The 23,596-nt window shown below is 41.8% G+C and overlaps 1 protein-coding gene across 1 annotated transcript in view; it reads right to left on the bottom strand.

Annotated features, from left to right (window-relative positions):
- The window catches only part of LOC133118725 (zinc finger CCHC domain-containing protein 24), a 48,373-nt gene that overhangs the window by 6,170 nt on the left and 18,607 nt on the right, over positions 1-23,596 (bottom strand). Inside the window, exon 3 of the mRNA XM_061228898.1 lies at positions 5,870-6,034. Within this exon, the coding sequence (XP_061084882.1) occupies positions 5,870-6,034 (165 nt within the window). The remainder of the gene's footprint in view (positions 1-5,869; positions 6,035-23,596) is intronic.

Raw genomic sequence — 23,596 nt, 5'->3', positions numbered from 1 at the left:
CTCCACAAACTGACAGATGCATTGCCCGCACAGGCATCACTTAGTTTGCCCACTCTTTCTGAACACAAACGGATCATTTTGTTGGTTGAACGAATGCAGATGCAGATAAGGACAGTGTTCTGTACGCCCCCCAAATAAACACAACTGGAAGAACTGGAGATCCCCCACAATGCATTATAACAATCCTTCAGAAATAATTCTGTCATCTGTGCCATTCGTACTTCCAGAACCTTCCAAAGTTCAAATCACTGGAATGTTGTTCTTTCCATTGTTCAGTTATCCTTCAGTCTGCTAGGACTCCTAGACAACTGGGGCCAGTTGCAGTATCATCCTGCTGTACACATTTTTTAACTGTTCTGAGCCACTTTTCCAAGAATTTCAAAGAGCGGACAGAGATGACTTTAAAATGCACTAGGATTCTCTGAATCCTTCACTGCCGCCACTTTTGGATGGCTTTCATGAGCCCCTCTGTATTCAACCCTTTCCCCTCCCGGTATCCATGGAGTATTATTTTTCATTCTGTTATTGTTGCCAGGGTGTTTTATGAACATTAAGGTTACTGTGGAACAGTGGGAGGAGACAGTACCCCTCTTGACTGGACTGTTTCCTGTGAGTGATCCACAGGTCGTAGTGTGCACACAAAGGAATTCTCAAACACACCTTTCTAATGTTTCTCTAAAGTTTGTTTCATGGTTCAAAAAGCATTATTAAACTTTATTATGAATTAATGGGTATTGACAGGCCTGACCAGCCATCCAGGAACAGAGAGGATGTTCTTATTTCCCCATTTTAACCCCCATTTAGTTTCTGTGGAAAATCTCTAAAACTTTAGGCCCTTCCTGCCAAACCAGGCAGTCATGGGTACGGTTATAGAAATTGCAGTTGCAAGTCCTGAAATCTCCTCTCCCCTTGACTTTAATTGCATGATTGCGTTCAGAAAGGCTCGTACTGTGCATTCATCCTATTACAGACAATTGGCGAAAGTGGAGACCGGGTCAGGACAGTTTTAAGAGTTACATTTATTTCTGACCACGTTTTGCTGAAAGGGACACTACAGATTTGATTGCTAATCTGCTATTATTGTGTTTTTTCATCCCTGCTGGAAGGTTAGAAATCATGTTTAACTAAGGTTTGGTTGTCTGCATATGTCACTTGCATTGTCCTACATCTGAAACATGTATCTTGACGGACTCAGCTATGCATGGGTATTGCACTGAAAGTGGCTTCCCTGGGAAAACAGAACGTGTTGCTCAGGCAGTTTTCTCCCAGAGTGAGAGGATATCTGGAAGATTGGAATTCCATTCTTTTAGCCATATTATCAGAGAGGCCAAATATTTTGGGCAAAGTTTCCCTTAAAAACTCAATTTAGCATTATATACTAGTCGCTAGCTGAATGAAATGTTTAGTGGGTGATGCTGCGAATGCAGAGAATTTGCCTTCGGGTGAACGGCTAACCACAGTCACAGCCATACTTTTCCCACTCGCAAGAGTCTCCCGAGACAAATCCCACACGTTTCCAATTAGCACTTGTAGAAATAATTCCTTTTGCCTCCTTAACTTTTAGCCATTTGCTTCAATGCATAGCACTTACTTGTGCTCAAAACATGTCAGTCGAGTCTCATTTAGCTGGCTGAAACCTAACCTGAACCTTGACAAAATGTGACTTTTTCTGACCGCACACTGAGCCGGCGAGGGAAGGATGGGGGCCCTTATTGAGTCTGTTTCCTGAGGAAACTTCACTCCCGAGGTTCATTCCGACAAGCCACCAAGGGAGTTGGTCCTTCTCACTACCACCCTACACCCTCAGAAAAAAAGGGTTCTTCGGCTTGTCTCCAGAGGAACCCTTTTTAGTTCTTTAAGGAACCCTCTATCAGAGGTGTGAAGTGTGAAAACTCCCAGATAAAGGAACCATTTTGCCCAACAATGAACCCTTGAATTTGTTACGGTGCTTCTATGGAATTGCATGGTTCCTTTTGGAACCATTTTTTTCCTGAGAGTTTAGGCTTTTGAGGCAGTTCTGCTTGATGAACACAATCTGAATTTGATCTTATTTTGATTTGGTCACAGCTGGGGCTGTGCACACACGCATTACATTGCAACTGGAGGCAGGACCCCAGATGAGGTCACTGCACACACATTTCCCATACTGATGTAACCTGCCCAAACTCCAGCCTATGACAGCCACGTCCAATAGGGGACTGACATAAACACACCGACTTGGCTACATCCCGGACATATGCAAAAACAACAGGCCTTCCAGCTGTCTCACCCATTGGCTTAGAAATCAAACTCAAACTGCCAATAAAATAAAATTATAATACATTATTATTAATAAAAGCATACCCTTGTGGTGATATTGTTGTAGGAGAGAGTATTTTCCGACATAACCGAAAGCATACGTGGCAACCTTAAGCGCTCATTCTCCACAATAAACGGCAAGTAAAGTTGAGTATTTATTTCTGCATTTAAGTAACAATCCAAACAATCCATTTCATAATACTGAAAAATGTATGTTCAAAAATTGCTTTTACAGTATATTCACATTTTTTGACTTCCAAATCTTTCAGAAGAAGTGGTCCTTCTGAAGTGGCCTTGGTTCGCTTTTTTGTGACATTAATTCCACAGTAGACATCTTATCCAGGGTGACACAAACCGCTTGCATTTCACACATTTTCCATTTCTGCAGCTAACCACCACAGCAATCTGAAAAATAATTTTATTCCAGAACCTTCTGAAATAATGTCACTATCAGAGATTTCGCAGGCAGCACTAAACAAACTTGAGCACAAATCCATTTCATTCACTCAGTCAAATGAACGAGGTGTGAAAGCGTCTTGATTGTAAAGCAGCTTGCAGTAGACTCTGACTCAATTTCACCAACGTATGCTCTCTGGCACTTGAAAGAAAAATAAGCGTTGCCTCATTCTTCAAGTGTATACACAATATAATTGCAAACAGAATGTGCCAGTATTGTCTTAAAATGGTTGTCAGGACCGACCTCGAATGAATAGAACTGGCACAGTAAAAACAGTTTTTGCTAATTCATTCGTTTGCCTTTCCGCAATAGTTTGGGCAGTGTTTCTGAAATCTCAGGGTCAAAGACAAATTGGAGAGAGAAGACATGTATGAAAGAGTAATTGAGACCTTAGTAAATTGACTATAACATTTCCCATTAAATCTCTAACAGGGTGTTACTGATGAACTGAAAAACATTTCAATGTCACTGTCACATATTCCATGCAGAAAACCTTTTATGTTCATCACACATTTCCAGGAACCATAATTCGGCTTATTTTCAGTAAAGGAAAACAAGGTTTGTTTTGGAGCATTTCTCCAAGGCTGGAATGTTGAGTTGAGACCAGTGTTTGGAGTTGGGCAAGGCTGTGTGCTATGAACACACTGCCTACACCTAAACAGGCACAGAAGCCACTAATGCAGTCACATCATGCAATCTCTCTCTGGACCTGATTAACTTCAGCAGTGACTCCTGCCATCAAAGCTGAAGAAAAACAGTTCATCCCATACGCTCCATTTTTTAACTCTGCTTTTATGTTGCTAAAAACAGAGCTATCTATTACAACCATTCCTGCTAAAGCCTCGGATATACTGTATCGTTCTTTAAGTCATGGTTTTAATTTTAGTACGAATTGGAACCAAAAGTCTCAGAACAGCTTGAGAGGATATTGAAAAACTGAAGCACTTTGAAAAGCCAGGCATGGTAGAATGTGTACACAATATGTACACAAGAACTACTTATATCATTCTTTAGCACCTGAAGAGCGGAAGAATGGGGAGGATGAAGTAGGGGGACAATCTAACACCTTTAGGTTTTCGCTTAATTAAAAAGTGCATACACATATTAGAGTAAATATTTTTCATCCACAAAAATGATACCTGTCTCTGCGATGATCATAGATCTTCAGTACAGTTCTAAGACATTCCTGACAATTACCGTTCAATCAAAAGTAGCAGAAGTGAAACTGTACAAACGTGCCCCAGTCGGGGCAAGTTGTAACAGTTCTGGGGCAAGTAACAGTTCTGTGTAATAGCGTCCAAAATGTCGAAAAACAGACTGAACGTCAAAGGTAGGCGAACATTTCTTACTGTTTACCCTTTTCATCTGATAATTGTCCTGTAGAAATGGTCAAAGATGCAAAATCCCTCTGGTTAAACATGCCCTGTGTTTGGCTGTGCGGTCTCCCCTCAATTATTTTCCTATGAAGTCTACTCAGAATAAGCTTTTAATAAGCTTTTTTTGATTTATTTATTTTGTGTTAAGCCAACATGACATGGTTGTGATTAACCATTAATTCTGTTCATGTTCCAAAATTGAATCATAATGCAACAAAAAAGATCAATCTTGTTATTGTTTGACAGCTATGACATAGATATGGGCATGGTAGAAAACATGTGACCTAGTTATAATGTAGAACTGGCCCGCAGGCATGGAAGACCAGAAAGCACAAAAGCATAGAAGTTACCATTCCTCTATTTTTGGATCCTGGCTCTCGCATCTTAAAAAATGCACTTGATTACCCTTCAGGGAAACAAAAATTATGCATTTCACTCAGTTTCATCATGATTACATTTTTGCTACAGCCGAAAACAACATGTCTCAAGCACTTCTTAAAGGACTGTGTCGATGCAATGCAATGTCAGTTTGCTTTTTTTTTTTTTTTTTTTTATGGTCAAAACTGAAAAGCTGATTGGGTGCTCTGTGTCTCCTCATTAGCCATATTTCGTTTAGTTTAGTGGTTGCACTGCCAGTTTAGACACAGGGTTCTTGTATCATGTGACCTCCAGTCTGAAAATGAATACTAACTCCATTCATGCCATTCGTAAATGGTGTAGAGTTAAGGTAACTGTCGGCATAACCTGACAGTCGTAAGGGATTGTCAAAAAACTTAACTTCTCTCCTAAATCTTTTATAGCGTCAATAGTGTTTTATTGGGGTTTTCTAGCAGCTTTTCCAAAACTCTTTCCATGCCATGGGCTTTGAATCACTGGCAGCAGAAGCGCAGCCAGTTGCTTTTATTTTGAACCCGGGGCACCTGCCAGCCACAAGCGGGTTATTCATTGACTGAAGTTGAGCTGGAAAGAGCAGCACAATTCCTGTCCGACTCACGGCGTTCCGGACAGGGCAGGTGTCAGCTGTCCCACATACACGCTCGCTGCACCAAATGAGCCGGAAGTTCAGACACCACACTCCTTCCAAACCCACAATGGGCAGCGAGAAAGCCCCGAACGCACCCTTGATAAACCGCTCAACCAGCTCCAGATTAATCACATATTCACTAGTCCAGAGCTGGTCAACCAGCTCTATATTAATCACATATTCACTAGTACAGGGCTGGCCAACCAGCTCTATATTAGTCACATATTCACTAGTCCAGAGCTGGTCAACCAACTCTATATTAATCACATATTCACTAGTCCAGGGCTGGTCAACCAGCACTATATTAATAGCATATTTACCAGTCCAGGGCTGGTCCACCAACTCCATATTAATCACATATTCACTAGTCCAGGGCTGGTCAACCAGCTCTATATTAATCACATATTCACTAGTCCAGGGCTGGTCCACCAACTCCATATTAATCACATATTCACTAGTCCAGGGCTGGTCAACCAGCTCTATATTAATAGCATATTTACCAGTCCAGAGCTGCCCGACCCAGTTCTTGCAGATCTACCATCCAATAGATTTTCATTTCAAACCTAGTTTAATTTCAGAGTAATAATTAGCAGCTCAATGAGATCTCTAGCTGTTGAATGAGGTGTGCTTTGTTAGGGTTTGAGTGAAAACCGATAGGACGGTAGATCCCCAGGTACACGTTTGGGGTGCCCCGCACTAGTCAAAGATGCATACCTGCTTGTGTGGGTAAACATTGATGTGGCACTTGATGCATTCCTGTCCCATGTTGGCCCAGGAGTTTCCGCTCATCCACTTCCTCTTGCATTTGGGGCATTTATATTCTCCAAAACATCTCTTCTTCCCTTGATATGGAGTCAGGCCTTCACCTTTCGGCCGGGCCTGGAAAGACAGAAACCATACTTGGATGTGCATTTGCAATTGAAACATTATTAATGATTTTTATTTTATTTTTTTCATTCTTTTTCACCTGACAACTTCTGCTGCTGTCTTAAATGTGTGGCATCTCTAGTTTGGTGGGCATTGCCTACACCAGCCCGCCTCTGGGCATGCCCACCAAACTAGAGATACTACGACCCAAATACTGTCACAGAACATTGCAGCTGTGACTGAAGCATTCAAGCGAACTGCAGCAAAAGGTCTTGCTTCCTTCCTGAACACAACCAAGCTGAACTGCACGGGCACTATTCTGGAAGACTGCAGAACCTATGGTCCACAGCCGTGTATTGATTTACTGTACACAATCGCGCAATGAGGTGGGTTATGACCCTGCCAGCTGAAGCCCTCGCTGGGTGGTGCTATTCTCCATGGTCCATGAAGTCCATGACTGAATGCAGACGGTAGTGGACGCTCCAGGAAACCTTCCAATGTGCTGAGACCACACAGTGTGTTCAAGGGTTTACTAAAGATGTACATCTATTCAGAACTGATTGTTCCACTTACAGTTAGAAAAACAGGTTTAAGCATTATTACCACATCAAAAGCATTTACACGATTCTAATTACAGGTCAAACATCTCAAAGTCTCCTGTCAAAGAGAGATGTGGAAGCTACACTGGACAAGCTGATCCCCTTCGGTTCAAAGCTCAAGGATTCCTCAAGGTAAGCATGAGGGATTCCATATCCTTTCTTTCTGTTGCTTGAGCTCTCTCAAAGTAAGACCTTTAAGACAAGAGGAGTGAATGTGTTTGTGCAACGTACGACTCACTTAAATACTGGCAATGATCACACACTTCCCCTCTGCAAGCACCACTAGCACACACACAGTAACTGGAGCAACCAATCGTTTCACTCTAATATGCACTGTAGGATTCTGGTACAATAGGTTATTATATATTCTTATAGGGTTTACTCTTGTTAGTGATTTCTTATGAGAGAGATAAAATGAAATATGGCATTAATCTGTCATGCACTAGTACAATTGATAGGAGCACTGTGTTTTTCCAACGGATGACAGGCAACAGGACAATGTCCCGCTAAAATTACTACATGATGTGTTCTGCCAAAGAAAACAACATTTGGATAGCTTTTAAAGTTTACTAAGCCATGTCACCTTCAAGGCTAAACTCTATTGCTCAAACCATAATTCAAAACATACACCAAAAATGAATAATTTTAAGAGTGAAAATGAAAACAACGGCAAGAGCATGTTCTCCTCGTTTGGTTTCAGCTTTCTGTTCTACGCTCCTGTCAGTCAGATGAAATCCAGGGAATCAAAGGGGTGTTTTTCCAAGCGAGGGGCTTGTTTTTCTTGGCTGCAGAGAGGAACCAAAGCTGGGTCTAGCGATTTGGGAGAACACGTGGAGCGATACTGTATGAGTACTGCAAGCCGCAAACCATCTGTATCTTCTCTGTTTCCCTTTACTCTCACGTCCCAGATCCCTGGCTTATTCTTCATTTTCAACAAAAAATAAAATTAATCAATAACTGCCAGCAACGTTGCCCTAGTTTACAGCAGGTGGAAACGACTATAACTTGGCTCAGGAAAGCAGCAAACCATATACACCAGGGAAATTTTGCGTAATCCCTTGAAAGGGACTATCAAGGGTACAATATCACACAATATACAATAGTACAATGGTACAGGAGAGGTATAGAAGTGAGGTCTTAATCAAGTCAAACAAAGCAAGAATAAAAGACCGTCTGGCAAGATGGTTTTGACGAGAACATAGCAATGTTATACATGTATTAATTATACATTTTAAACTACAGGAATTTCAACTGTAAAATGTATTGATGTTAAATGGTTAATTTAATGTTAACAGTACAATTGCATGTTTTTGTTGAAATTTGACACTGACAAAATGAGAATTGTTCTTTTTCACTTGGCTGGCTAGCTATAATATCTATTTGTGCTGTTCATTCAACTCCTCATCTATCTCCAGTCAACGGTAAATTTAGAATGTTAAAATGTACAAACTCATTAAGAACACCTTATATTGCCCTTCTTTGGACAGATAATCATTTGTAATTTGATCTGTTTTCTTTTCTTTTTTTTTGATGGGCTGATTTCAAGTTACTTATTGATTGTATTGATGTTGATGTCAGATTTTTATGAGTTGACAATTGCATTTACAACCCTTAACGTTCCTCATTCCAATGGCCTGCTACTTATTTGCATTTCGTGTTTGAGCTGTGCTGAGTCAGCATTCCAACATACAGTATCACAGTGGAAAAATATAAATACCCAGAATTCTCGGCAGTGACTGCTTTCCCGCCACTTAAGTTTGTTGTGTAGCCTGTGCAAAACTAATCAGCATGGCTAACTGTGTTAAACTGCATTTCCCACGACAAGAAAAGGAGGTATTATGGCAGCCACAAATCACTGCCCACAAATGTACACAACATTCTGTTTACAGCTGGGAAGCTTATTTTAGAAAATAATTTAATATAGACACTCAGTTCAGACTACCAGTATGGCTGAGAAAAGTCACATGGTAGTGAAAACACTGGAGCCCTTTGATTTAGCTAAGAACAGCATGGTTCCTAGTACACCCGTGTACAGTAAGGAGACTCCATCGAAATCCTTCATCAATGATAGCCGTCTGTTGTATATATTGTGTCATTTATAACCAGGAAATGGCAAAACTGTATTGTGGTAAAATGACCGAATGCCTGAGTAAGTCTATTTTGAACATTTTGAGTGACCTGTAAGATGAGTGCAGCTCCAGGGGCGGATTTGCTGATCGCAGTCAATCAAAGCCATTAACACAAGTCGTGAAAAGATGGCTGTTGCATACCAAGCCGATAGCAGTTGAGTGACACTTCCTGTTAAAGCTCTCACTGCTGGCACTGTGAGGCGTTCTGGGGTGTGTATAAAACCCTGACCCTGCCAGTGTAATGGGTCTGTACTTATGCCTGCGTCAGACTTTCAGCCTCAGCTCTCACCAGCCACCGCTCACACTGCTAAGCTAAAGACCAAGGTACCCAACCAAAGGAACTCATTTTGAAGAAAAAACTTGAATGCCCACAAAATAGCTTGTTTGGGGAAAAAACTACAGAACCAGGGAAAAAGACACTGGCCCAGTGGTGTAATGGAAGGTCAAAGGTATAGTCAAGCAAGGACATATGGATAGGAAATATACAAAAATCTGTAGTTTTTGCAGTTATTTCATTTACTATTGTTAGCAATGTCCAACAGTGTTATACACTCAGTGAGCACTTTATTAGGTATTTATTTTTTAGACTTATCGGTCTTCTACTGCTGTAGCCTATCCACTTAGAGGTTTAAAGCATTGTGTGTTCAGAGATGCTCTTCTGCGTACCACTGTTGTAATGCGTAGTTATTTGCCATACAGTTTCTGAAACCAACCTGTCTGGCACCCACGATCATTCAAATGGTCAAAGTCACTTGGATCACATTTCTTCCCCATTCTGACATTTGGTCTGAACAACAGCTGAACCTCTTGACCACATCTGCACGCTTTTATGCATTTAGTTGCTGCCACATGTTTGGCTGATTAAATATTTGCATTAACAAGCTGGTGCACAGATCTACCTAATAAATTGCTCACTCAGCGTACATTCACATTGTACAATATGCATTCAACAGGGAAGCTGTGGTAATGTGTGCAAACATCTGGTCATGACTATAGACCCCTGGCCGGTCCCAGTCCCAGCCACAGCCACAGCCAGTGCCAAAAAGGTCTGAAAACAAGGCCTGTGTAACGTTGCCGTGCACTGCCTGACTTAGGCCCGTTCATTTAGTGTTTAAGGTGTCAGGATTATATGAAATAATTTTTGTTGCCATTAGTTACAAGCCTCCCAGATATGCATAGCAAACAAATGTTTCCTCCACAGATGAAAAAATAATACTTTGAGCATCCAATCTGCTTTCAGAGTTGGTACATTTGGTATCAGGTTTCTAGCAGCATGTAAACACTTTTTCCTGCCTTGCAGATGTTTGGAAAAATTTCCCATCTTCACAGTGCACTCTATGTAGTGCTTGTGACCATGTGCTGAAGAGTCTCATTTCAGAGCCACTGAGTACTGTTTCTCAGGGCAATCTCATGTCAATGATTTTATTGCCATGGAGAAGATTTCTGATTTTATAGCCAGGGCGACCCTCAGGGCATGGCACAGGGAATAATCTAATAATTAAATAATTCAAGCAAATAAGGAAAGTATTATATTTTAAAGGTCCAAGTAAATACGCAAAGAACATTAAACAGCATTTAATGAACAATTAAATTCAAGGAAAGGAGGATTCGTTATTGTGATGACAAGGCCCTTTGACATTTTTTTTTCATGTTTAACTGTCTCTGCATGTTTTTGGTGCTTTTATTCACCGTTGGAACCAAGCCTTTGCCAAGTGACCCACAGCCAGATTCATCACAAATGAAATTGCGTAAATGCATTAATTCCTAGAACACGACGTTAATAACTGAGGCGTGTGAGCCAACCCGACCGTCGAACTGAAGTCTTTCATAGAAAGGGCGTGATCCTGGGTTTGTGGAATCCCTGTTTTTGTTCCCTGGCAGCCCATGTATCCCAGAGGCGGACAGACACCAACGCTCGGGGAAAAAACGGAGTATGAACACGTCTGTTGTTTTGTCAGTTGGACGCAGTGCTGAAAAACATGCCTGGAGAATTCCTCACTCTTTTCCCTCCGTTACGGCGCACAAAAGGGCTGGTGTTAGACAAGGGGGGTGGGGACATCTAAATCTCCCGGATGTCTTCAGCACCGACGAGCCAGGACCAACGGCTGGACTCTGGGAAACCATGCAGAATCAACCAAAAATGTAAACAATACTTCTAGCACGTCCTTGCCTGATCCACTGTGCCACAGTGATATAACCACACTTTAGTTTATTCAGGGACACAATTTTGCTCCGGCACAATTTAATGAACATGTTTGCTTTCCTAATGTTCTCGGATTACACAACTCAACGGTCATACAATACAGCGTGACCTAAACTTGATTTGTCACATAACCTGCTCTGAGCTACAGCAGACATGATTAAAATGAGTGAGTAGCTGTTTCTAAGTAAAGCAGTGCGATTTGACTGGAGATGTGGAGGAGGGAGGTCAGAGTGGAATACATTAAGGGGAAATAAGTTCACTGAAATCTACTGGACATGACAGATGTCCCAACTGAATTCCATAAGGCAGAAAATGCATTCATTCAAAAAATTTGGCTGCATGGAAACAGCGGTTTGAAAATGAATTTCCAAAAATAAAGATCCTCTAGTTTTTTGTAGTTACAATAAAAACATTTGAAACTGACCATCTGAAGTAGTTATTTCTGTACATTACTACATGCTGTGAAATACTTTCAAGATAATGGAGCAGTTTGGGTTAAGGGATCTGAAGATAACTTTTGCGAAGACACTTAAAGTTTGGCAGAGTGCAGAGTCTCTGTTTATTTCTGTATCGTAACCGTCCTGCGTGACGCTGGTTTGTTTTACAAGACCACAAGCTGGTTCCGGGAAAGGGAGATTCCTTGCATGTTTTCCAACCATTCATCAACACTTGATTCTGTGACCGATATGGACCATTCCTCCTTCAGCTTCACGCTGAACACCGTTGTTCCAGTCCACTGAAGCCAACCATGTGCCCTCCTTTATTCACTGTATTCTTCTTTACTTTTACATTTCGTTCACTGGGATTTCAAGTGGTTTCACACTCTCGGAAAAACGACTAGTTTTCTGGTATTATTCTGGTTTCACACTCTCCAGAAACCGTGGTGGTTAAGCGGAACTATAGGAAGGAGAGGACTGGGCCCTTTAGAAGGGGAACTGGTTAAAAGGTCGGACACATCCTGAGACTGTAAATCTAGCGTTTAAAGAGAGGGCAGTGGATATTGAGCGAGCCCTCCACCCTCCAGCTGTTTTCCCGAAAGGCTGTCAGGGAGGCCTGCTCCGTACGGAGCGATCCATGAGCAGAACCGCCCGGCAACAGCGGGAATACCACAGCGACTCTGTCATCGGTCCCAGCTGAAGCAGGCCTCCAATCAAGCTGTAATGCACCAGGGGGGAGAGTAGGGTGAGGAAATCAGAACCAGATCGACTCCATACCGTTATACGAAAACACGAAACCCCTCATAAAATCACCGGTCTGCTTTGAGTTAAGTTATAGGTTAGCAAAGAATAACAGCTCAAAAACAAAATAACGGCAGTTCAAACCAACACGCTAACGCCACCAGGGCAATAGACTCCATTACACCGTGCTGAGGATGTTAGCATCAAAAACAAAATGTGCAAAAGAGGTTATGGAGTTTGGGGCATGGCTCCATCTCCCCAGCCTCAGATGCATGAAATTCAAATGTAGGTTTTCGTTTTATGTGCAATACTCAAAAGCCATCTGGGGTCTCCCCAAATGTCTTCCATTCATACACTATATAAAAAAGAAAAAAAAAGAAATGACGATGTAATAAAATGTCCTGCATAAATTAGATTCATATGCAATCTGTCAAAACAGCTCCGACTGTGGAACACAGTCATCATAACGAGGCCTGAACTGACCCTGCAACTCTGCAGCTTCACTTAATTTAATCACCGACCTTTGACCTTTCTGTGACCGTGGTGCGCTCACACCCGCAGTAGGCCCCAGCCTGCACCGTGGGACCCTGAGTGGACAGTGCCGGGGACATACTTCCTGTTACCATCCTGTAACTGGGATAGAACTTCTCCTCATATTGTTTAAGTGTCTTTTGAACTTACTTAATAGTAGGAAATACTTCTTATGGTGACAAATCAATTATTTTCTCTATATTTCTGAAGCCACAATAAGTCATAACAGAACATGCAGCTTCCAGTAAAGCTGTCAATCCATTCTGCACACCAGAAAGGAAAGATGGTAAATAAAAGGTACTATATTGATGCCATATTTATTCTCCATTGCCATCGTCCCTGATGAAATGAACACATATGGCCAACCATTATTCAAAATATTTGAACCCGAAGAACTAAGTAACTTATCGGTGAATTGACGATACTGTCCAAAAGGCATCCAGGAAGCCAGACAAATGTGCTGTACACGCCAGGAACGTTTATCATACCTTTCCTAATGTTCTGGGAATGTTCTGGAATCCAGAAATCGGTAGTTGGGAACGCAGCACATGTGTTCAGAAGTCAGGCCGGCCCGTCTGGAGAGACCACCAATGGGTGAGGCTCAAGCTATCACCAAGTCCCAGAGTCATATTAAAATGATTACAATAAAGAACAGAATTCTGGCACAAAATTGGCGACCATTTCCACCGCGCTACCCAATTATTTCCACTTATTGGGCTGTACAGGAAATTGCCACGTTTCGCTCTCGGTGGGAGACCTCGCTTCGAATTTCAAGTCTCCAAGCGGTCGCAAACTGGGCGCAGCCTGGAATAGCGATTTCAAGATTTTAAAAATGGCTATGACAGAGAGCATCATGGCTTAAAGACCTAAATAAACGTTCCTACTTCACCTGGATTCTAATTACTAATAATAAACTATCCTTTAAACCATGTCAAAACATCCATTTAAATGTTGTATTTAGTTTGTAAGCAGGTGTCAGGTTTTTGTACTTTTTGTATTGTTCATGGAAATTCTCCATCTGTAGTTTCAATTTGATCATCCATGTGTGATTCTTCCCTTCAGGGTCCCCAGGGTAGAGTGCTGTAGAAGGCATGATTCTAAGATGCAGTTTTCATTTGGCTTGTGTTCTATAATTAGTTGTGAATACTCCTGGTACCAGTTTTCTTTTTTTCACTGGTTGCTGCGAGTTTCTCAACAGTCTGTTTGAACTTGTTTCAAGTGTAAAGAAAGTATAAGATTTTCCGCTCCTGTTTTTGTCTGTTCTGCTTTTTCTGCTTAATATTTCTCTCACTTCCCTCTGCTGCATCTTCTGGGAAACAGACGGCATAATGTTTCGTTTTTTGATTTGATTTCCATTGGTTAGTAGCAGCAATTTGCAGAAGCCACACTGAATGCGACCTGTAGCTTGTAAGGACCCAATAAAATAAAATGCTTACTTTAAGCAAAGTTTGATTTCAGAGTTTACACAGAAGCCTTTAAAAATATTCAGCATTACTGCATATGTAGCTCTGGTTATCAGGTGACTTCAAGGGGAAAAGTCAGGGCAGAAATTATGATATAGTAACTCATGTCATGAAATATAAATATGTAAAAACCCAGACCCAACCATAAGTAGTAAATGAAGACACTTGCAAACCTAGAGCTTTTAGAAAAAGATGGTAAAATAATATGCAACCAATGACAAAAGGCTTGTCACTGCAAAAATTCAATTTTAGAGTACAATACTAAGAAATTGCAAATGTTTGTGGTTAACAAGGCCAATAGCCCATAATATATTTCATCAAAACAACATTTTTGTCCATTGTTCCTCCTGAGGCAATGATCAAGCCTGTAATGCTTTTGGGTTAACAGGGCCATAACATTTCATCAAAACAACATTTCTGTCTATTGTTCCTGCTTGGGCAATGATCACGGGGCGGTAAAAGCACTGAACATTTTCTTCAGTTTGTGTTACTTGTGCACCTCATCTACAGTAAACATGCAGGGTTCTCAGGAGCTCCTTGCATCAACACCCAGTCAGATGTCTGCCTGTTAGCTGTCACCATCAGTGGAGGGAAAAAAAGTCATATCACGATGTAAACAATCTTGTTTATCATGAGAAAAGGAGGATGGCCAATAAAAAAAGCAGCAGATGGCGTTCCTTCAGGCCGGAGCACAAGAATACTACTGTCGTCCTTCAGCTGGGCCTATAGAACAGGCCTTTTTTTAACTGCTTATTTCCGCAGGCCTCGACTAAAGGCCCAGTCTTGTGCGAGAATTCCAGTCAGGCACTGAAAATAACTCCTCTGTTCTGTAACATATTAATTCCAGCGAAGGAGAGCTAAATGAAGCCACTGTCCCAAGGCCCTCTGGGTCCTTTACTAGTGCAGCTGTCTCTTTCTACGCCTGCGAAGAAAAGAAGCCAGCGAAAAGAGGCTGACAGGGGAAACAGGTGTGCTACTAAATGATAAATCTGGCTTCTCGCAGTGTGCCCGTGTCGTTAAACACAACACCCTCAATCAGAGAGGCTAGACGGTCTGAAAGACCTTCATAATGGAGCGGAACACCTGACTGCATTACAATCTTGGAGAATAAGTAAAAATTTATTCATTTGTTTATTTTGGACTGAAACTTCATGATTTTTTAGCAAAAAATGTCTTTCATATCCGACTGTGGCCCATGACACAGAAGCAAGAAAATCTAAAGCTCACCGTATAAAAAGGAAGACATTATTTCTCGCTTTGACAGATTGACACCAGCACTGCTAATCCTACCAGTTTTACAATCCCAAACAAAAAGCATTTCTGTTTATTTTGAAGCTGTTAATGACCCACTTGCTGTTTTCCAAATGGAGTTTTACTGATTTAAAAAAAGCACAAAAAAACCCATGGGCCTTCACATAGAGCTGCAGCTATGCTTCATGCATCTCAGAGCATTCCTTCTCCACACAATTTCACACTTTCAGATGAAACTAAATATGCCACAGCCATTTTTCTTACAAAGCCCAGGACTTCAGCTGCCAAGTGGACGTTTTATAATCAGTCTTGGCCCTAAGCCTTTTTTTCTTTTTATTTATTTATGGGTTTTTTTTTTTTTTCTCAGAGCGAGGATCTGCTGTCCAAGTATTGAAGATAGCCCTGGACTGTTTCCTGGTTACTGGCGAAGGCCCCGGGCGGTTGGCGGCTGGCTCAGCCAGCATCTGGAACGCATCAGCGCAAAACAATGGAGTCCCGCGCGGTGGAGCCCCTTCCCGCCGCTCCCGCGAGACGCCGATGCGCCGAACGGCAGAACACGAGACCCGCCGGCGCAACCGCCCCATCGGACCTGCACAATTCAGCGCTCTCTTTCCCCGGCCCTTTCTCAGTTTGGGCTTGCGGCCTAGTTTCTCAGCGAAGGCCGTTTGACAAAGACAGGCGCTGACAGGAAAACCGGCGTAGAGGGACGGGCAGAAACACGAATGTAATTGTGTCTCCTCCGTATCTGTGCCGAGTGGTCCTGGTCGTGGACATTCACACAGGAACTAATACAGTATAGCTCATCCTGACCAGCTTTGACATGCTTACCTACTTGAATTATTCAGACTTTATAGACATGGTTTAATGCAAAACCACACTCCTGAGGTGGGCTGGAGGTTATTAAAAGAGCATTTCTCAGTCAAAGGCATAGTCATAAAAAGCTAGTCCCCATGTTACAAGCTATTGTTAACAGTCTACCTATTCAGGGTGCCTCGCTGGATATGAACACTGCAAATACTTCTTTAACAGTTGAGAAACATTCCTTCATATCCTAATTGTTAGCAAGCCATCATTAGCCATATGGAATGGAGAGAATAAAAAGCTAACATGCTCAAATTTGAGATCTGAGAAAAGACAATTGGCCTAAGGTCAGCACAAGGCTAATACAAAAATAAAGCCATGAGCACTTCTCACAGCTATCCCAGCTAACATGCAGGATGTCCTCATCTGAAAGACATCCCCTGCTGCCCAAATTTAGTGCAAAAATGACAGCGAAAGACATTTTACTACAGTTGCCAGTGGATTAGTGTCAAACCGGTATCAGTGTAATACTGTAATATAATATAAAGATAATATGACACAGAATCCAAACTGAAAGCAGCAGTAAAGTGTCAGAATGACACTGGGATGTCTGTCAGCCTGATTTAGGATAATAATTCTGGGAAGCAATCGCACATAACGACTTGGAAACAACCTAAAAGGAAATGCACAGAGTACATCTGAGTCTGATCTCTTTATTTTCCCAGTAGCTTTGTAGACTGCTTATGATTTTGTTTGGCTGTTTCAAAGTTTAATCAAAGCGGTTTTTAACTTGAAAATATCTAGGGGCTGAATCTCTGAGCTCTCGGTTCACTGACAATCTCTTTTCGTTAGGAGAGTAAGCAACTGCTAGTTGTATTACATAAGCCAGCCTCAGAGGCTGTGAGGTCAGATCTCGAGAGGCCTCGATACACCTCACCGTCTGGGAAAAGCGCTAACTGGTGTGGCACTGGACACACCAGGGCTGTACCAACTCAGACTCTGCTCAAGTTCTCAGGAGGGCAGTTTTGGACGTGTGAAATATTTAACACACACCTCTAGCTATTCGGCTAACTCCCTGTGTCTCAATGTTTGTTTGAATCGCTTTGAATCACCACCTTATCCGGGCTGATGATCGATTAGAGAAAAAGTGGGCGGGCTTTCCGCTCTAAACTCACACTTTAGGTACAGCATGTGATGCTAACGAGCGCTAACGTGCTATAACAAGTTCAAGTGCGTGGCAAGCTGCAGCCAGACGACTGGTTCCTGTCAAGGTCCCTGACACTCTGAAGTGTGTAGGCACAGGGTGGGCAGTGGAAGCTTTAGCCAGAGGGAGAGAAAAAGGCTAACCAACTACTGTGTACACTGTAGGAGCCAAGATAAACATGTCTGAACGGCTGCTCCTAAATATAAACATCAGTATTACACAATGAGTGTTAAAGGGGAAGTGGACACTAAATTATGAGCTGTTATGTACTATCTTAACCTCACTGTAATTGGTGTTTCATCCATGTCTGCAAAATAATTGGAATGGTGGTGATGTCACTGTGATGTAACTCCTCTTCTTATAATTTAAGTGCACGGAGGTGTCTTCTGAATCAATGAATACTGTGTAATGGCCACAAATCCATCATTCTCCCTATATTTGTGAAGTTGCAATCACTGCATTGAAGATATGGTTGGAGTTTTGTTTATTGAAATTAATCTGAAGGCCTCCACTAAAATTTCTTAATTGGTTCTCTCCAATGGGGGGAAGGGTTATACCAGAGTGACATCTTTATTTAAGTGAGACTAGCTTCCACACAAGTAAAATGATAATAAGAAAGATACATGGCTCCCCCACTCCCCCATTTCTACATTCAAAAATATTTTCTTGAGCTGAAGGAGAACATCATCCATGCTACCTGAGAAGGCTGAGATACAAACGCTTCCTTCCTTACTCTTTCGGTTTCTCTGTCGCTCTGGCAGTAGGTAGGGCTGAAAGTAGGGACAGATGTGCTGCTCAGAGACGTGAAAAACAAACAACCGTGGTTTTGCTACAAGGTCCCCGTCGCTCTTCCTGTTGGAGAGTTATGGATATGAAGAGACACGTTTTTTACAGCGAAGGTTCTGTCATCGGGAACGATGTGTGCAGTTCACGAAAGGAAACGGGAATGCTCATAAATGAAGAATAGATGTTGAGAGAAGATTTGTTTGGCTCACATTCCTGCATGTGAGCCAAACAGATCATATTAAAATGTTAGAGATATGAACCTTGGAGATATGAACTTATAAAACTGGGAGTAGTATATTTAGTTATGTCAGAGCTCTGTTTTATCACTGAACTAATTTAAAAAAGGTAAGAATTAATTTAAGGAGTATGTCTTAATACTACTAATCCAATAGAATTCAGTGTGTGAAAATCAACCCTGTTTCACCCTTTAAGGTGCAAGATGATAAATATGTGATTGGAATGTTCATAACGGAACATTCTAATACTGATGTAACTATGACGACATGACTACTAGTGACTGAAAGCAATGGAGTTTGAGAACACTTACTTAGAATTCTGAAAAAAACATTCCAAAAAACCCACTCTTCAATGGGATAATGGAATGATTTGTTTATAAAGAGATAGACAGTGAAATGGTTACTGAAAGACAGTGGGTCACTGAAAGGAGATGCTTTGCTTGGAAAGTAAAACAAAGACATGATCACCGGGTGGATTTGGATGTTGGGATAAAATAATGTTTACTCAAATCCCAATTACAACCAGGAGGGCTCTTTTTAAACAAAGGCCTCTAGCAACAACACAGGAGTGCACTGTTTAAAAGTGTGGCTACAGTAATGTAAATAATTCAGAAATTCTTAACGTTTATTTGATTTGGCACTATTTTTAAAGTTATTATGGCAGTTCAGATCTTTGAGTGATGCATCTGTATCTCAGATACAGGTTGCATTTGGAGCTAAAGCACTCTTTCTTGATGTCGTAGCTCTGCAGTCTGGAATTGAGTTCAGATGACAGTGGTTGGCCTGGGAAGGGAGGGTTTTGTTGGCCAGGATTACTGCCCAAGAGCAGCTCTAATCTGATGGGAATCAAAGGCCCAGGGATTGACATTGCCCCTCGAGCTTGCAGACTCCAGTGGTTACCAGAGGTATTGCATTATATTGAACCTCTGGTCCCAAAAAGCAAATTTTCATGACATTACATTACATTACATTATTGGCATTTGGCAGACGCTCTTATCCAGAGCGACATACAACAAAGTGCATATCCATAACCAGGGATAAGTTCGCTGAAAGACCCTAGAGGGAAGTACAATTTGAACTGCTACCTGTACAACAAAGATAAGGATGAGGGCCAATTTTTATTTTTTATTTTTTAAACAAGTGACCAAAGTTAACTATCAAAACACTGCTTACCTAGCCAACTAAAAAATACCGATACACAAAGCCCATTAAAGTCAATTCAAACCAATGCATTTATCCCAATTAAATATTTTGCTATTTTTGTATAAATATCTATACTATTTTGGACAGTACGTTTAAATTTAAAAAATCTCCAGGGATTTATTTCTCTTCACATTTAGGTACCAAGTGTACATTCTTTGGTGTCAGAAAAGCCCCATGGTCAAACATGGCAGCCTCCATGAACTGGCTTCATGTGCTAATGAGCAGCTTCTATAGGAATCCATGGAAGTGCTGAGTGGAAGCGGTCTCCAGTTCTTATACAGTATATCTGGATGGATGGGTTGCCTGTCCTCTGCCTACACCAGTTACTCTGGGAGTGAGGATGCATATGTCTGAGCTCTCCCTAACTGACAGAATTTTTTTAAAGAAATTAAGCGAATTGAGGTGGAAGAAAGGGAAACAAATTAAAATAAAAAATAAATAAGACATTATAAAAAATATTGGAAACACAGCGCATATTTGCTGTTCCAAAATTCTATCCAGACCGAAGGGTGGGCTTCGGAATGATGGTAAACACATTTAGTAATGCAGCTGGAATGACACTAATAAACTACGTCATCATCACTATAAACCCACAGAACATGAACAACAGTAATGACATGCAAGTGAATGAAACAGGACGTGTGACAGATCAGAGCAGAATCACTCTGCTCTTTCACTTGATAATTGCAGTGGAAAATGAAGGCCCCAACGCTACTATAAAATGGCAGAATAAGTTATCAATAATAATAATAGTGGTATTAATAATAATAGCAGCAGTCTCTACTGGAATTCCTGAGTTACTCTGATGAAGTCCCACATTGCTGTTCTGGGCTATACCATATGATCAATGTTACTGGGGGGGGGGGATTGAAACCCATAACAGAAGGTTTTGTTGCAAAGAGGTGTGGGGGAGGTTGGTCTGTATTGCACTTGAGCAGAATACCCAGTTAGACAAAATATTACTATTACTACCTGATTTGCTGACCTGATAAAACATGCCTGCAAAGCAAATACAAATACCACTTTGTACTGAACATGGCTGCTTCATGGTAGCTTGGTCGGCTACTTCACATGACAGGGATGTGTTTTTGCTCCATAGGAAATGGCAGGTTGACACCAAGTGATAATCCTGAAATTAGTTACCCTGTGACATAAAACTCATCCAGTTTCCAGGAGTCCCTGTTACTTGATGTTTGGGATATTACAGGAGTGATATCGTTACATCACTTCTGTAGGAAACTTGTCATTTTAGCTTTTTTCTGGGTTTGCTTAACTACTGCCTACTTGCTAAAACTGTAGCTGCTTGGTAATTTAAAAACATAGGGAAAATAACTCTTTCTGCTGCAATGTCAGCTGTAGTTAGCTGTTAGCTACGGTTATAGTTAGCATTAGCTTCATGGATCTGATCACAAATGTATTCCTGAAAATCATCAGATTTGTGCTGAAGATACTTGTGAATATTAAAATCAAAGTTATAGTTTGTATGTTTTTTTTGTTTTTTTGCATCTTTTAAACATTTTACGTGGAACAATTCATCAGCTTTAATAAAACCCATTAAGATGGGGATTGTTGGTATAGCTTATGTTAGTTTTGCCCTCTTGTGTACCACAAGTATCACTTTAGCCCATTGCTTGTTAATGGTTGCCAGCTCCCAGATTTATGCTCCAACTTTATGAACAGGAGAGCTTACAGTAACATCTGCTTCAGTTGGCCAAGTCACATTCCCGGATTTCTGTAATCCTAACACAGGGCTTTCTGCCTAGCGGCGGGACTGTTTACCTCAGAGAATACGCAACCTCCGCGTTAGCCGTGCCCACGTCCCCGCTCCCATCAAGCCTCTCGGCCACAGACACGGCCAGGCTAACGACTTGTACAGCTGCGCTCCCGGATTAAGTTTCAGCTGGGATGAGTGACAAGACCAGGTGGGCTGGCTCATTGGGGGGGGTGGGGTGGGTGGTAGTTGAGCCTAAATTCCCAGCTCATTCTGGAGGACAGAACTTGTATTCAAGGGGGAGGGATTTCACCGGTATCCCAAATTCCGCAGCCAGTTGGTGGGTGTGCGTGTTCGTGTGTGTGTGTGCATTCATGTGTGCATGTGCGTGTATGCGTGTGTGCGCCCGTGTGTTCTAATATCCATCTGACTAGGAAGCAAGCTTATATTCTGAAAGCCAAAGACGAGGAAAAAAGTTGTGTGAAATAACAGCCATCATGAATAAGGCTAACCTATTCACATTACCGAGCAGTGTGCCTTCACTGTCTCCTAAAACAAGCCTTCCCTTGCTTTCCTCTTAGGGGCCCACTCTCCCTCTCTCTCTGTCTCTCTCTCTCTCTCTCTCTCGCTCACTGCTTCCCAGAGACTCCTCTGTAACCAGGGCCCTGGTAACCTGTGGGTATGATTAGCCAGTGAGGTGCTCTGTTAGAAGGGAAACAAGATCATTGGCTGACCCTCAAAAGCAGTTCCATAGACTCCTCCCCTTGCGTCTATTATGACTCATCAGATTATCCAGGCTCACCCACCAAAGCAGAGAGAGCTGACCGCAGAGTCAGGATGTCTGAACGCTTTACTTTACTTCACCTTGTAGACTGGAAACTCAGGCTGTGGTTTGCAATGGGAAACTCACGTCTACGTCACACGCCGAATCTCAATGAACATCGGCACCCTTAGCTGAGAGGCACTTTGTTTGATTCTGAGGCAGATTAGTTGTTGTTTATTTAATTGGGAAAGTGTCCTGGGTCTGTGGTCTCAGCACACAAAGTGGGTCTTGAGGGCACAACCCCAATCCATTATTTGGAGAGCACTGGATGAGAGTGAGCCTGTGCACAGTACAGATGAGGATAACGGTAAACTCCCTCTTGAGAGTGAGAGAACATTGGGTAAACGGTTGCGTTATGATTACACAGCTGAGTGCGATTTGGCCTTGTGTTCTTAGGTTGCCTAATTCTCTTCAGGTACACATTTTATTTTTCAGTAGTCTGAAAATAGAGCATAAATGCAGGAGCGTCTCCCTTGCTCTGTCACTCATACACACACACACACACACACACACACACACACACACAGCATAGAGTATGTGTACTATAAACTGACTCTCTCTCACCCACACACACTCACACACTCACATACTCATACAGGATAGATTATGTGTACTATAAACTGACTCTCTCTCACACACACACACACAAACACTCACATACACACAGCCACTTACATACTCATACAGGATAGAGTATGTGTTCTCTCTCTCTCACTTGGCTCTGGCTATATAGGCTCTTTGGAAAACATAATGAGTAGAATGGATACAGAAATGCCAATAATGTTATCTGAAACAAATATGTAATTGGATCTTGAATTGAATGTTTTCTTTGAGGGGTCAAATAATCTCCAGGGAAAGTCAGTGCTTGGACTGCAAGGCAGGCAAACAGCCTGTGGTCCTCACAGGGCAGATTTATGAGTATTTGGCATGTCCAGCCAGAACCTCCCTTCATTAAATTTATTGTCTAAATTCTAAATGGACCACCTTTGTCGTCTTTAAATTCTCATTTCAAAAGCCTGCTTGTTCTTTCTTTTGCAAATGTTAAGCAATACTTGGAGGCAGAAAACAAATATGAGAGGACAAAAATGATCTTCGAAAGTAGACCAGTATCCAGGTCAACTCCAGAAGCAGAATATTGGATATCTCCAGGAGAACTGTGCACAAGATAGTTTTACAATAGTTCCACACCCTAGAACATAGATCTCATTTCAACTTGGTTTGGGGAGCCAACAAACAGGAAATCTTCTTTTGGAGTTTTTTGGGGCACTAACGATGTCACCTAATAGAACATGGTAATAATGGTGGGGTATTTGATGGCTTAGTTGCCCCCCTCCCCAGGGTCTATGACCAGGCACACACTGCACAGAAGTGACAGCTGGCTGCATGCTAGTTGGTGTATTTATCCTACATGATTATTGGGGGTGTAATAGCAATAGAACAGGCCTACAAGCAAGAA

Source organism: Conger conger, chromosome 18 (assembly GCF_963514075.1).
Source record: "Conger conger chromosome 18, fConCon1.1, whole genome shotgun sequence".
NCBI classification, from domain to species: Eukaryota; Metazoa; Chordata; class Actinopteri; order Anguilliformes; family Congridae; genus Conger; species Conger conger.
Note: the sequence above shows the minus strand (reverse complement) of the source record. Positions and strands in the feature narration are given on the sequence as shown.